Source organism: Penicillium soppii (assembly GCF_028829465.1).
Source record: "Penicillium soppii strain IBT 18220 chromosome Unknown utg000005l, whole genome shotgun sequence".
Taxonomy (NCBI): Eukaryota; Fungi; Ascomycota; class Eurotiomycetes; order Eurotiales; family Aspergillaceae; genus Penicillium; species Penicillium soppii.
In genome coordinates, this window is record NW_026643235.1 from 853,575 (window position 1) to 868,622 (window position 15,048).

A 15,048-nucleotide genomic window follows, 5' to 3' on the forward strand; every position below is an offset into this window, starting at 1 on the left:
ACACAAAAATGGAGTGTTCAAAGGAGAGGCATATGGCAGTGAACTACTATTCAATGGAGGCTAAAATATCGTCTCCCCGGCCGCAGAAGACTAAACCGTATTTGGATTAGTTTCCCTTCGAGCATGGGTCACCATGGCCTAAGACATCAAGGCACCAAGGCAACAAAATAAAATGACTAATGTCTATTGCGTTTTAACAGATTCTCATTTGGGAAGGGGGCCGATTTCGCAGCACGTGATGTGTGAGCCCATTTCTTCTCCTTGACAACGGACCTTCATTTTCGGACATTGACCAGCTGTGTGATGGCTCTTCCGAAGCAGAAAGTGGTTGTTGTGGGTGCTGGCCCGGTGGGGTCTCTAGCAGCGCTATATGCAGCTTCAAGAGGCGATGATGTTGAAGTATATGAACTCCGCGGAGGTATGTTTCAATTTGGTCTCGTGTGACCTTCTTTTTACTTTTTTTGGTCATTGGAAGCAATTGGACATCTAGAAAGGGACACTGTAATTGGTACATGTGTGCTTTTGCCTCGAACTGTCAATGAGTGGTTTTTATAAGGGATCATGTCTCGCAAGGTCCCTGATTGAACCCCTAGGAAGTCCCTTTGTATTCGGAGTCCTATTGCAATCTGCTGCGGTTTCAAATGCCTGCTTGGATATGTTCTGACACACTTGCGATTCATTGCGATTCATTGCGAATTATTCCGAGCTGACTCCAATAATTTCCGCACATCCGTAGATCTCCGGGACCCTACGACTATCCCGTTAAACTTCACGAAGTCTATCAATTTGGCCCTGTCCGAACGTGGAATTACGTCTATGAAGCATGCGGACCGAACTGGATTGATCGACAATGTTCTCAGTGAAGCGATCCCCATGCATGGACGGATGATCCACGGCCGAGACAGCGGGGATCTGTGGGAAGCTGCACAGGCCTATGACGTTCATGGCCGGGTAAGCACAACATCTGCTTGGCACTTATATTGCTTTTTTCCTCCTGCAGGTCCAAGCTAACGGGCTATCACAAGGCCATCAATGCCATCGATCGAGGAACTCTCAACAACGCTCTTCTCGATGAGCTGGAGAAGACACCCAATGTCAAGTTGTTCTTCAACCACAAGCTGACTGGTGCGGATTTTCGCACCAACAAGGCTTGGTTTGAGCGCCGAATTCCCGGCGAAACACCTATGGCAGATGATGCTGGTGTAGCTGGTCGAGTACCAGAGATCGAGGTATCCTTTGACTTCCTCATCGGTGCGGATGGCGCACACTCCGCCTCGCGATTCCACATGATGAAGTTTTCTCGCGTCGATTATCAACAGGAATATATCGACACCTTGTGGTGCGAGTTCCGTATTCCGCCCTCAGAAAACGGCGACTTCCGCATCTCGCCAAATCATCTCCATATTTGGCCAGGGCGCGAATTCATGTTCATTGCACTGCCGTCAGCGGATAAGTCATTTACATGCACCTTATTCGCACCATCCTCACACTACACATATTTGGAGACTTCACCACAGGACTTGCATGAATTTTTCGACTCTCACTTCCCCGGCGTGAGCCCAGAGCTGATCGAGCCCGCGGCGCTGAGCGAGCAGTTTGCTCTCAACCCTCATCTCCCATTGATCAGCATCAAGTGCAAGCCCCACCACTTCAGTGCCAGCACCGTCATCATCGGCGATGCAGCACACGCAGTTCTTCCATTCTACGGACAGGGATTGAACGCAGGTCTCGAGGATGTCCGTGTTCTGTTCGAGGAATTGGACAAACACGGCGTCTACGACCCCAATTCTAGCGTCTATACACGCGGCCTCAAGCGCCAGGCAGCCTTCCAAGCATACACTGACCAGCGCTGTGCCGATACGCACGCTATCAATAATCTGTCGAAAGAGAACTATCTCGAGATGCGTGCGGGCGTTAAGTCGCCGCTCTACAAGCTGCGGAAGTCGATTGAGGAAACCATCGACCGCCATTTCCCGATTTTTGGTTGGAAAACGCAGTATGCTCGCGTTAGCTTCAGCAATCAACGTTACTCAGAGGTTATCGAAGCTGTGCAACATCAGAGTCAGGTTCTTGGCATCGGTCTGAGCGCGGCATTAGTTGCTGGTGTCGGTGCCTTATCTATTTTGATGTGGAAGTTCCCTCGATATTTCTCGCCCATCGGGCTTATTCGGTGCTCGCGACATCTTGCATGTGTGGGACTTAGGAGCATCCGCAAATTCATTCATATGTAATGCCACAGGTTGTATGGAGGGTCATTGGGTGAAATTTGTGACGATATGCATGATTCTTGGTGAACAGTTCAAAAAGGAGCCCTTTTATGCTTGTGTGTATCTCTGCGGACTTGAAATTTAGATTTCCCTACTGCCAATCATTCATTTGTAAATAGACGAATGAGTCAAGTGGGATAAGCGTACATAGGTGATACGACCACAACAAGTACATATGTAGTTAGCGATGAAAATTGATAGCACGAATAAGATACTTTGGTGTGTTTTCAATTTCAAGGAACTCATGGAATCCAAGTTCAAAGCTTTAATTGAAATTGGAATCTAAACGCAAAAGTCCTTTAATCCCAATACCTGATAATGCCATCCAGTCCACCGGTGACCACCTTACTCGTTTCCTGGGGATGCCAGTCGAGACAAGTAACGGCACCACCCTCCTTCCCACCAGCTTGAATTTTATGATACATCTTTCCGGTCTTCCAGTCCCAGAAGCAAACAAAGCCACCACTATCACCAGAAGCCAGGAACTGGCCATCAGGCGAGAGCTTGAGATCAATGGCGTATCCAGAGGTATTGTGACCACGGAAGCTCTTCTTGCGGTTTTGGCGGAACTTGTCGGTAGCGCCGTAAACGACAATCTGGTTGTCGCCTGACTGGAAAGCAACATACTTACCATTAGGATGGGGTGTCGCACGGGTGAGCGCGAACATGTATGGCTCTGCGATGAACTTGATTGGGACGGGAATGCCGTATTCCCAAGCGCGAAGTGACTTGTCGTCTGATGTGGAAATGAAACGTCGGTTGTCGTCAACAAAGGTGAGGGTGTTGACGGCTGCCAAGTGGTGGTCGTATTCTTGGATAAGCTCGCCGGACCGTGTGTCGAATTGAACGATCTTCTTGTCGGACATACCAGCCAAAAATTCATGTGAATGCTCGGCCGAAGGGTTGAAGCGGACGACATGTGGTGTTTTGCCGGTGGAGAACCGGCCAAGACATTTGCCATATTCCGTATCCCAGAGCTTGATCTGTCGATCGTATGAACCGGTAAGGAAAGTCTTCCCTGACGGATGGAAGTCTGTGTCTGAGATTGCCTTGCTGTGACCCGAGAAAGTCCGCAACAGTTCGCGAGAGTGATACACATCCCAGATCTTGGCCTTTCCATCGGCTGCCGACGAAAGCAGCAAGTGGCCGGTGTTCGGTATGAATCGAAGAGAGGTAATTGGCTTTGTGTGTGACTTCCAGGTTTGTACAAGCTTTTTCGGCACGTAATTCTTGACGCTGCCGGGTTCTTTGCGCAAATCGATATCCAGATCTTGTGGCACGTGCATGTACGTCCGGCCCTGGTAGTCGTACTGCTCTGAGCCGTGGAATTCGGTTGTTTCCTGCCTGGAGTAGTCATCCTCGTACTCGGTGGCCGCCTTGCTCATGGCCGGCATGGGCTCTGCAGGGGCCAGGGTCTCATCTTCCTCTTCGACATACTCCTCGTCGCTGGCAAGTTCGCGATCATCTCCTTCTACCTCATATGTATCATATTGCTGGTCGTTGTTGTATTTCGCCCAGGGTCCGAGATAAGCGCCATCGCCTTCTACGATACTGGAGTCGCCCTTCTTTTGCCTCTTTGTTCGCCATTTTGCTGCAGCGCTTTTCGTCGGTTTCATTTGGACGACATCCTTGCCGCCATATTGCGCCACATTGTCAAGGTTTCCGACGAACTGATCCGGCCGTGTTGGATTGCGCGTGTAGCCAAGACTTTGGAAAGTGCGATGTTGCGCAGCGAATGTGGACTCGCTGATGGCCGCTTCTTCGGCAAATCCTGTTGGGACGTTCTTTCTCTTAATTCCATTTCCAGGACCCGATGTTTTAAACGGATTCACAGGCCCCTGCGAGGGGCGCATCAGATCATCGTACGTCGCGTTGTAGGTGAGAGCTTGAGAAGAGGTATTGGCGAGGGTCATCTGCATATGCGCCTGGTCCTGTAGAGTCGTTAGTCTTATCTGTTCGTCACAGCAATGGCACAGATTCCGGTTGATTTCGGAGATAAAAGCGAAGTAGGTATGGGGGACCAAACCTCTGTATTGACTTCTGGTGCAGCGATGACCTGGGTTGCGGTCGTCACGGAGGGCTTGGGCACGGCCGAGGCGTCATCTTCGCTGGAATCATAACCGGCTCCTAGCAAACTCGACATGGCGGAAATGCTAAAGATCGAGAATGCACAATCTTCAATTCACCACTGCGACAAGGCCAGGTTGATACTGGTTGGGCAAGCTGGTAAGTGGTGAAGGATGGGAATTTTACGGCCGTCGGTAGACGCCCAAGACGAAGGCCGCGGAACACTCACCGCAAGCCAAGCTTCTCGAGCCCCGATGCAGCTCCATCCTTATATACAAGACACGAGATTACCGACTCTTTTTTCTGTCAAGCCTTTGAACCGTTGCCTCAAAATACAATAACATGCAGTATCAAGGCTTGCTATAAAAGGCTAACATGAAGCCTATAAAAATACTATCCAAAAGACCTTTCGAAAGACCTACCCAAAATAGGAAGGTCTATTCATACATAAGAGATAAACCTATCGTTAACGGCTTGTATTCACCTGAATGTTTACAGAGAATTAGTCACCACGAGAGGGCACAGTAAAACAACCAGAACCTTCCAAGGTTGGGTATCGTACGCTCTTCATTGTGAACCACTTTGGAGTTATATACAAACCACAGGCCGAAAGACACATCAAGATTAACACAAGAAGGAATAAAAAACAAAACCAAACAATAGCAAAAGAGCATGCATCCCCCGCAGGGGTAAGGAAGAATCTCGAGCCCGGCATTCGCCTTCGACTTGAAATACTCCAAGTAACATATCTCGTACTTCTCGTCACTGCGCCCATACTAGCAAATCTATTTCAATACTGAAAGAATTCGTAGCTCATCCCTAGTCATGATGGCCCAGACAAGGAAAAGGACCACGTTGATATACTGCATTATATGGCATCGCGGCCTGTGTTAGAGCAGTGGTCATATCCAAGGATTGCGGAATAAGCCAAGAATGAAGTTCGCTGAGAACAAAGTTCGAGGAACGCAGGTTCAAGAGCTCATAGCAACAGTCCGTCGAATGACAGCTCCGTGTTCTAACCAGGACGACCATGGCGCATCGCGTATTCGGACTTTTCACGGAGTCAGTGACCCTCGTCGCGGATGAGAGCGACAATCATGCTGTAGAGGTAGAAGAAGAACATCAAGAGGTGGAAGCCAAGCTTGATGAAAGATTCCTAGAAACGTGAAATTGGGTCAGCAAACGCAGTTCGGGCCGCGATAGCGTGGATAAAACCGACCTTCTTATGCACGTTCAACTTGCGGAAAATCTCGGTTGCATCCAAAAGGTGCTGGTTCTCGTAGATCCTATATTTGGAGAGACTTGGTTAGCTTCTTGCTCAAGAGGGTTTGCGACCGGGGGAGCTTCTGCACATACTTCTTGGCGTTGAACAGAACGAGAGGCAGGTTCAGCACGATGGCGAGCCAGTACCCGTTGATTAGGAAGAGGAAAGTCAGGAAGGCGTGGACGGCGGCTTCGGGGATGATGTAGGCGTTGAGACGGTTGCACAGGTCGATGGGGTTGATATAATCACTGCGAAAGGAGAGGTGTCAGATGATATTTAGGCTCTTTCAAGAAACAAGGGAAGCTCCACAAGGCAAAGGAGTAGGAAGACTCACCATTCGAGATCACTGTACATGATCGTGAAGAACACCTGGAGGAAGAGGTTGACGGCATTGATCAATACCGACAGCAGGTATAGCCATGCTTCGCCGGACATCATGGGTGCGACTTTGACTTGCGTCAGGAGAGGGTTTCAATTGCTGTTTGAACAGAAAATATAAGTAAAGTTCGCGACAGGATGATGTTAAGCAATGAAGCCGGAATTGGAGATGTTTGTGGGGGTCTGCGGCCCAAGGAAGGCGGAGGAATCACAGAGTTCTTTTCTCGGGGTCATAGCTCACTCACAAATAAGAAACTTGAGCACTTACGTTAAGTGGGGTAGGAAAATCGAGGACCTGACAATGTAGAAATGAAGAGAAGGTTGACCGAAGCTGTGAGAGAGGGAGTTTCGATTAGCGAACTGCGCCCGAAGCCTGAACGGGCGGTGGGGAGGGTTAGTGCAATCCCGCAAACGGGGGCTGGTAATATACTAAGATAACAGCTTGAAGACTTCTAGGGCTTTGAAATATTGATAAAGTTATTGGTATTACTGGTTAATCATGAGATAAACTACACAGGCAAGGCAACCTTGGCTTTACGAGGAACCTTTTGAAGCTTACAAGAAGGGTGACACGTGCATGTACATATCAGGTCTGGGCCTTAAATACACTAGGTAGGCTTCGATTTTGCTCGTGTAAGCGGGTTTCCAAAAAGGTCCATTGAACATGATCTATATACAAGATAATAAATGTGGACTGCAGCGTGATCTAACTACAAGTGGTTGATCCCCAATGCTCTTAGCAATCAATGCTTTCAGCAACGACCACACCACACCACAATACAACACGACACAGACAAAGATTGATGAGATCAACTCAACACAAGACAGAAACATTGAAACAGACAAATGCTCTCAATGATGTAGTACCGGTATGGAATTAAAACAACACACGAGCTCATCGCTTCTCGACAAGCAAGAAATGCATTGCACTGTACGCAATGATGACAAAGGCCCCGGAGATCACAGCAAGCCCAATGATATCGCTCCAGTAGGCTTGCGTATCAAAGCCGAAGGCGCTCAAGATTGAGGCACCGGGGACTTCAATATCTAAGCCATACTTATGATCGATCAGGGTAAGGAAGGTCACTTCATTGACGATCAAGGCCTCAAAGCCATAGTGGAAGATGGATAGCTATCAGAAATCGTTAGCATAGACAACAGGGTTTGAAGTAGAACAAAACTCACAGTTTGCAACCACAATGCCGATTTGGGAATCGCATCGTGATTCAGCAAAAGACCGGCGAAAAGCAAGCTGAAAAGCATAACTAGACTGCCGATGAGGTTGGCGACTCCACCGTCACGGAATATAATGCCGATGAACAAGCAAATATTGGCTGCCGCGAGATTGAATAGCACTAGAACCAGCAAAAAGCGGAAGAATTCAGGCCATGCCGGAATCAGACCTGTCATGGGGTAAACGATGATACCCATGATGATCGGAGGGATCAGTCTCAGGGGAACGATATCAAACACGACTTTAGAGGCAAAATATGTGACCGGATGGTAGTAACCATTGGCGCGCTCGCGTACGAAAAGTAGTCGTTCCGAGGAGAAGGTGTTGAGACTGGTCAATGTACTGAAACCAAAGAGAGCCAAGATGAAGAAGAAGAGACCAAGACGGTTCTGGAAGCCCTTGATATCGTCAGTGAGGCCATAGAAAAGGTACCCGGATAGCACTGCAAGTAGAATAGCGATGGCATAATGCGTGAGCATAAGCATCGGGTTGCGGTAAAGATTGCGCCATGTTCGCTGAGACAAGATGAGGAACTGTCGGGTCAGGCCTACTCGGGCATAGCCCTTGGACTGCGTTACAGTATCGGACAGGATGGGCGAGTTTGGCGAACCATTCGCGGCCTGAGCACTATGAACAGCAGCCGCGATCTCGTCATGCACAGAATGGCAAACATCAGAATCCGCGTAGCTGGCAATCAGGATATCGAGGTCCCTTGTGCCGGGTGCTGGAGGGGGAAGTTGATCGGGATCATCAAGAATTTGGGGAGGAACATTGCCCCCTTGACGAGAGAGACGGAGCCATTGTTGGTGATTTTCCGCCACATCCAAGGTAGCACTCTCGTCATCTGTCTTTGGTGTGACTGGGCGATCATTGTATTGTTTCCGCGAGTAAAGTTGGCGATCTTGCTGCTGTTTCAGAGAAATACGGCGATTGCTTTTGGGTCGCCGAGTTGCCTCTGCGCCACTTGAGTTATCTTCGATGCTATGGTTTGAAGCACTAGTGACGGACTTGACAGCTCGGAGGCTACTTGATGCAGTCTTGAAGGGACCAGAGCGCCCATCGACAGACGATGCTACATCGTCTGCATAAGAAGAGTGGGCTGCGCCAGCGTGCATAGTAAGGTCGACAAGGTAATCCGCAATGTTGAAACCCGGTGGGCACGAATAACCAATTTGATCGAAATACGATTGGCAGGATGAGAAGGAACCGGAATAGACGGTGCGGCCCTCGGCAAGGAGGATCAGTCGGTCAAAGAGGGCAACAATGTTTGAGCGTGGCTGGTGGATGGTGAAGATGACGGTGCGGTTATACGTTTTGGCCAGCGTAACCAGACATTCGACCACATTGAACGCGTTATAGGCATCCAATCCACTAGTGGGTTCATCCAGGAACAGAATACTGGGACTGGTAACCAGCTCACAGGCAATTCCAACCCGGCGCTTCTCTCCTCCGGAGATGCCACGACCATTGCCTTCCTCCGAGCCAATCAATTGATCCTTGATATGGTAGATGCCCAGTTGCTTCTCGACTTCCAATACCCTTTGCTCTTTAGCTGCCCGGCTCATATCCCGAGGGAGTCTAAGAAGAGCACTTGTCAAGATTGTTTCATGTACCGTCAGGGTAGCAAGCATTGTGTCTTCTTGGTCGACGAAACCGATCATGGTTCTGAAGTCATTGTCGTCAATCTTCTCGCCATTGATATAGAAATCTCCATTCACTGAGCCCCGCTTGTTCTTTCGGGCCAGAATATCCAGGAACGATGTTTTACCGGCTCCAGATGCTCCCATGATGGCTGTAATTTGCCCTGGTGTAGACGCACCGTGGATACCAGAAAGAATTTCTTTTCCATTTAGGGAGTAAGACACATTGTCCCAATACAAAGCCGCCGGGCGATGGTCTGCCAGAAGTTTGGCAGCTTCATCATCTGAATCGTCCGAGAGAGACAAGCGAAGATAGCCTCGGCGTGCAGCACGACGGGACAGATACCAAACGAGTAGAATGACAGCAACCACAAACAACGAGCTCCCCGCAATCACGCTAGCAATCAGTGGGGTGTTGATCTTCTTGATGGGGCGCTCGTATCCAGGCTCATCTGTCTTGTAGACGCACTCTCCAGAATCGCATGACAAGAAAATACTAGGATCTCCGAAGACACCAGCAATCAAACCATTCATTTGGGGTTCAGAGAAAACGCTCTTAGTGCCTTCCAGTGTCGCCTTTGTGTCGAAGGTTGCTGGGCCTTTGATCAACTGATCAAGGAAATCGCTCAGATCGATAGACCCATTCTCGCCACAAAGAAAGCGACCTGGGATACATTTGCACTGTAGGTGTTCACACTTATAGTGAGTCGAGTTGGACTCATAGTCCGTTTCCCAACTTCGTTCGCATGTGTCCAATTCACAGTAGAATGATTCCTTCTGGTCGACCCAAAACTGGAAACTACAAGTATCGTCCTTGGCTTCGCACGAGAATGTCACTTGAGGTTTGCGGCCATCGAGTTGCTTCAAAATGGCACGATTGGTCACATCGCACATTTGGAAGTTCTCTTTGATGGTGACACCTTGCTTGTGACACACACCTCCTTCGCCTTCGGGCATCATGGCATTGCAGGCGTCATTTGTTTCGCACACGTTGCAGTTGATGCCCTTCCAGCCGTCCTTGCATTTACATGTATCGGAATCACGCTGCGGTCGGTTGAGGTCGTCGGCCAGCGAACCGCACAAGGGGACCGAGCAATCATCACCTCCAAATCCGGGAGGACATGAACATTTGCCATTGAAGTTGTTGCATTCCGCGAAATGTGTGCAGTTGTAGTTGTCCAGCTGGCAGTTGAAGCAAGCTGGGCACTCGGGACATCCGGGGGCCGATCATCGAATAAGGAAAACGATTGCGTGGCGAAGTTGGCGTCGGTAAATTCGTTGCTCCATGCTGAAGCAAATCCTATCAGAGGAGCTAATGTGAGAAATGATAAAGGCAAAATATCAGTTAAGCGCATCTTGGGTGAAGGGCGGCGACAGCCTGTCCTGATACACAGTGGTGGTACCAGCAGCCGACGAAGGAATGAGGCGAATCGCCGGATAAATTAGGATCAGGAGTCAGCTTCAAGCATTCGTTGAAATCCAGAAAGAGAGATAAAGAGATGAGTTGGAAGAAGCAGAGACAAGGTGCCCAGGTGTGGAGGTGAGATTGGCCCCCGATGACGCGGGCGGAGAGAGGCTGGGGCTGCATGGGCGTCAGGAACCCGCTGCCAGGTGTCACAATACATTCTAACCTCTATGGCTTCATCGAAACATATAAATTCATAAATCGATTTCCTTTTGTATTTCTACTCTACAAGATATCTAACTATGTTCGTATTCTGCATATTTAGATACTCCCTATGTACATTTCCATTCTACATAGCCTTGATGCGGGGAAACACGTGATGCAAGCAAAAACATGCAGGACAGATTAGTCTCTTACAACGTCCAAGTAAAACACTTGCGATAGACTTCGGCGCAGAATTTTTGGAGAGACTTGAATATACATAACTCCCGCGGTAACACTGATCATCATGGTGAAGATCGAAGCCTTTGCGGTCGAGCAGGTACTTTCCCCGCATTGCTCCATGACTCGGTCTTCCCTGTTCTTTGTTTTGTCGTTAGATTGGACCATTGCTAACGGAAAATCAGTGGATGGACAAGTATGAGACCACTGCAAAGTATAACAATGCCGAGACATGTTGCGCCTCCATCTCTGTCGAGGATCTCTGTGCAATTTCCGACAACAAGGAATCCAATCCTTTGACCCAGCTCCAATCCACCAAACTCACGTATGGAGCAATTCGCGGGTCCGATAAGCTGCGAACTACCCTATCCAATCTATACTCAGCAAGAGCACCGACTGTGTTGCCAAAGGATAATATCTTGATCACTGCCGGTGCAATTCAAGCGAACTTTTTGTTGTTGTATACATTGGTTGGCCCGGGGGATCATGTCATCTGCCATTATCCAACATACCAGCAGCTATACTCTATTCCTAAATCATTAGGGGCGGAGGTCAGCCTGTGGAAGTCGAAGGAGGCCAATGGGTGGCTCTTGGATCTGGAAGAGCTGAAAAGTCTCATCCGTCCCAACACAAAGTTGATTATCATAAAGTATGTCTTGTCCCCAGTAAATCGTCTAGAGGTACAAACTCTGATCACGACTCTCTCTTAGCAATCCCCAAAACCCTACCGGAGCAATAATCCCGCGCGATACTCTCGAAAAACTGGTAGAAATTGCCCGCGAGAAGTCTATCATAATCCACTCCGATGAGGTCTATCGCCCAATATTTCATGGTATTAGCCCCGCAGACCCAAAGTTCCCACCGACTATTCTGTCTCTGGGATATGAACGCACTGTGGCGACAGGATCAGTTTCCAAAGCCTACAGCTTGGCGGGTCTGCGAGTTGGCTGGGTTGCGTCGCGTGACAAGTCCATTGTCGAGTCTATTGCTGATGCGCGCGATTATACCACCATTTCAGTTGGACAGATTGACGATGCAATTGCCAGTTTTGCGTTGGCTCCAGATTGCATCCACAATCTGTTGAAGCGGAATATCGATCTGGCCCGGACTAATCTGGCCATTCTGGAGAAATTCATCGACTCCCACCGATGGGCGTGTGATTGGGTGAAGCCACAAGCTGGCACCACTGCATTCGTTCGGTTCAATAAGATGGGAAAACCGGTGGACGACGTCGCCTTCTGTGAGATGCTCCAGGAACGGACCGGTGTTATGTTTGTGCCGGGAAGCCTTTGCTTCGGTGGCGGAGAAGACTTTAAAGGATATGTTCGCATTGGGTTTGTCAATGAGACGGAGGTTTTGGAGCAAGGGCTGAATGCCCTGCATGGGTTTATGGAAGATGGCTATGAAGATGTGCCATCAGTGAAAAAGCTTGTCAGCAGGTGATATCCTGGCATTGATGAGAGTACGAAATGTTGTACATACTACATAAATTTCTAAAAAGTCCTGGTATCAGCGTGCATTGAACCTTGGAAGGTGTTCCGCCGTATATTAGTAAACATTGAGTCGTTATATATCCACGATTGAAAGGGGATTGGGAAGAGACTGCGAAAAGATTGGGTTCAAAGCGCAAAGACAATAGAGTCGCCAGACTTTTGAGATGGAATGTAGCCATTTATACTCAGAACGGTGGGAGGTGCAGGGGCCCAAATTTAGGCTACCTTAGGTAACATTAGAAGTAAACACTAAGATTCACCATGGGGAAGCAGTACGAGTACGAGAGCTAATAATTCGCCATTCTAAAATTCCTTCGGAAGGTGAACTCGAGATATGCCGAGCTCATGTGAAGATATGCAAAGGCACAGATGCATATAAATTAGCCATAGTATTATCGAAAATGAGGACACTTTAACAAATATTACAATCGGATCTGTTCCTCCAGCTTTGAAGAGCTTTGTTTTTGTGTCAAAGATCCATGAAAGCGTCAATACATTTCAGTGATGTAATTGGGCGTTGGCCCGGGATCGGCGCATCCGTGCCGAGGCATCTCTCACTTCTTTGATTGCCTTGCTGGTTTTCAGTCTCATCTGACATAAAGTCAACGTTTCCCTGTGGAATCCCAGGTTTCTTTTCTATTGAGCTGAACGAAGCCCAACTTTTTTGTCCCCAAAGCTACCAGCGTTGTGGTTTTAGACCGCTCATCTTAAACTACCTTACTTAACTCAATACACAGATTTAATCATTATCTTTTCTCTCTTTCCTCACACAATGCCGTTACCATATTTTCCTGGTAGGTACTAGTATGAAATCCGGCAAGGCCCGGCTAATAAATGATTTTCTTGCGCGCAGATATTCCCCTGAGTCTTGCACTTCCCGCCGCGGCTACCTCTCTCGCATATCTTAACGCGAAATGGTCGCTCTCATACGACTTGGGCCTCATCAAGGGGTTGTTGAAGATGTCCATGAAGTCCCGCGTCGCAGAACGTGGTGATCGCTTGAACCTCTTCTACACCCTGGAAGCCCAAGCACTCAATCCCAAAACTGCCGATAACCCTTTCATTGTATACAATGGCAAAACATCGACGTTCCACGAGACATATATTATAGCGCTCCGCTATGGTGCTTGGTTCAAGAAAGTCCATAGCGTCAAACGCAAGGAGATTGTTGCAATCGACTTCATGAATTCTTCTACCTTCATCTTCATGGTACTTGGACTGTGGAGCATTGGAGCGGTCCCTGCGTTCATCAACTACAACCTGGCTGGAAAGCCGCTTACTCATTCTATCCGGACTTCTACCGCGAGGCTCTTGGTGGTTGACGAAGAGGTCCGCCACTGCTTCCCGGAGGAGCAGGAGAAGATCTTGACATCGTCGGGCTTCCGTGATGGCGAAGGCTCGGTTGAGATCGTGTTCCATACATCGGAGGTTGAAGCACAGGTTTTGGGAATGGAGCCTACGCGTGAGGATGATAAGGTGCGTGGTGGCTTGATTCCTCGCGATATGGCCATCTTGATCTACACCAGTGGTACTACTGGACTTCCTAAGCCTGCCATTGTCAGCTGGAAGAAGTGCTGGTCTGGTAGTCTGTTCTTTGGAGATTGGATGAGTATAACTCCCTCAGACAGATTCTTCACGGTAAGCTCTTATACAATGGCAACTGGCTCCATAAAACTAACTTTTGGCTAGTGCATGCCACTATACCATAGCTCCGCCTCAGTGCTTGGGTTCTTGACATGTTTGGCCAATGGAGCGACCTTGATAATTGGCCGCAGATTCTCTGCGCGCAATTTCATCAAGGAGGCCCGTGAAAACGATGCAACTATCATCCAATATGTCGGCGAAACCCTCCGTTATCTATTGGGTGTGACGCCTGAAGTTGACCCTGTCACCGGTGAGGATCTTGACAAGAAACACAAGATCAGACTGGCGTTTGGAAATGGACTGCGCCCTGACATCTGGAACCGCTTCAAGGAGCGCTTCAACATCCCCACAATCGCGGAGTTCTATGCCGCCACTGAAGCCTCAAGCGGTTCTTGGAACATCTCGTCCAACGATTTCTCCGCAGGTGCTATTGGCCGGAACGGCGCATTAGGGAACATCATCCTCGGTCGAGGCTCTGCCGTTGTCGATGTCGATTTCGAGACCCAAGAGCCATGGCGTGACCCGACGACCGGCCTTTGCAAGAAGGTCCCTCGAGGCGACCCAGGCGAGTTGCTATTTGCCATCGATGCAGCAGACCCTTCGGCCAATTTCCAGGGCTACTACGGAAACAAAAAAGCCACAGAAGGTAAGATCATTCGTGATGTAATTAAGAAAGGCGATGCCTACTTCCGCACCGGTGATATGGTCCGGTGGGACAAGGAAGGCCGCTGGTTCTTCTCGGATCGCCTGGGTGATACCTTCCGCTGGAAGAGTGAGAATGTGTCCACCGCCGAGGTCTCCGAGGTTCTGGGCGCGCACCCTGACGTCCACGAAGCCAACGTCTACGGTGTGGCCCTTCCCAACCACGATGGCCGTGCCGGCTGTGCAGCCATTGTCTTCAACCAGCAGATGGCTAGTGGAAACCTCTCCGATACCGCGCTGGAGCCGTCGCGCGATATCCTCGACGGTCTGGCTGCACACACGCTTAAGAATCTACCCCGGTTTGCGGCTCCTTTGTTCTTGCGTGTTACGCCCGAAATGCAATCGACCGGCAATAACAAGCAACAAAAGCATGTCCTCCGTACTGAGGGCGTGGATCCGGCGCTTGTATCGAAGAAGGATCGCGTGTATTGGCTCCAGGGCAACTCATATGTGCCCTTTGGACAGAGGGATTGGGAGCGGTTGACTGGTGGTCAGGTTCGACTTTGATTTTAT

General features: G+C 49.1%; 6 protein-coding genes across 6 annotated transcripts; 3 read left to right on the forward strand and 3 right to left on the reverse strand.

Moving 5' to 3' along the window:
* Window positions 1-303: 303 nt before the first annotated feature.
* bna4 (kynurenine 3-monooxygenase) lies at window positions 304-2,231 on the forward strand (the record flags this gene model as incomplete). Its single annotated transcript, XM_057241271.1, has 3 exons — window positions 304-418; window positions 737-951; window positions 1,026-2,231. 3 exons carry the CDS (start codon window positions 304-306, stop codon window positions 2,229-2,231), a joined length of 1,536 nt encoding a protein of 511 aa, XP_057096630.1.
* Window positions 2,232-2,566: 335 nt separating this feature from the next.
* N7529_005745 (WD40 repeat domain-containing protein) lies at window positions 2,567-4,410 on the reverse strand (the record flags this gene model as incomplete). The annotated part of the gene is made up of 2 exons (XM_057241272.1): window positions 2,567-4,198; window positions 4,294-4,410. The coding sequence occupies 2 exons, from the start codon at window positions 4,408-4,410 to the stop codon at window positions 2,567-2,569; spliced, it is 1,749 nt and encodes a 582-aa protein (XP_057096631.1).
* A 987-nt stretch (window positions 4,411-5,397) lies between these two features.
* N7529_005746 (cornichon family protein) lies at window positions 5,398-6,036 on the reverse strand (the record flags this gene model as incomplete). The annotated part of the gene is made up of 4 exons (XM_057241273.1): window positions 5,398-5,490; window positions 5,554-5,620; window positions 5,691-5,846; window positions 5,933-6,036. 4 exons carry the CDS (start codon window positions 6,034-6,036, stop codon window positions 5,398-5,400), a joined length of 420 nt encoding a protein of 139 aa, XP_057096632.1.
* Window positions 6,037-6,871: 835 nt separating this feature from the next.
* On the reverse strand, window positions 6,872-10,205 carry N7529_005747 (putative ATP-dependent permease ADP1; the record flags this gene model as incomplete). The annotated part of the gene is made up of 3 exons (XM_057241274.1): window positions 6,872-7,108; window positions 7,162-9,894; window positions 9,954-10,205. 3 exons carry the CDS (start codon window positions 10,203-10,205, stop codon window positions 6,872-6,874), a joined length of 3,222 nt encoding a protein of 1,073 aa, XP_057096633.1.
* A 558-nt stretch (window positions 10,206-10,763) lies between these two features.
* N7529_005748 (uncharacterized protein) lies at window positions 10,764-12,139 on the forward strand (the record flags this gene model as incomplete). Its single annotated transcript, XM_057241275.1, has 3 exons — window positions 10,764-10,796; window positions 10,882-11,345; window positions 11,407-12,139. The coding sequence occupies 3 exons, from the start codon at window positions 10,764-10,766 to the stop codon at window positions 12,137-12,139; spliced, it is 1,230 nt and encodes a 409-aa protein (XP_057096634.1).
* An 822-nt stretch (window positions 12,140-12,961) lies between these two features.
* N7529_005749 (uncharacterized protein) lies at window positions 12,962-15,042 on the forward strand (the record flags this gene model as incomplete). The annotated part of the gene is made up of 3 exons (XM_057241276.1): window positions 12,962-12,983; window positions 13,043-13,827; window positions 13,879-15,042. The coding sequence occupies 3 exons, from the start codon at window positions 12,962-12,964 to the stop codon at window positions 15,040-15,042; spliced, it is 1,971 nt and encodes a 656-aa protein (XP_057096635.1).
* Between the last annotated feature and the right edge of the window lie 6 nt (window positions 15,043-15,048).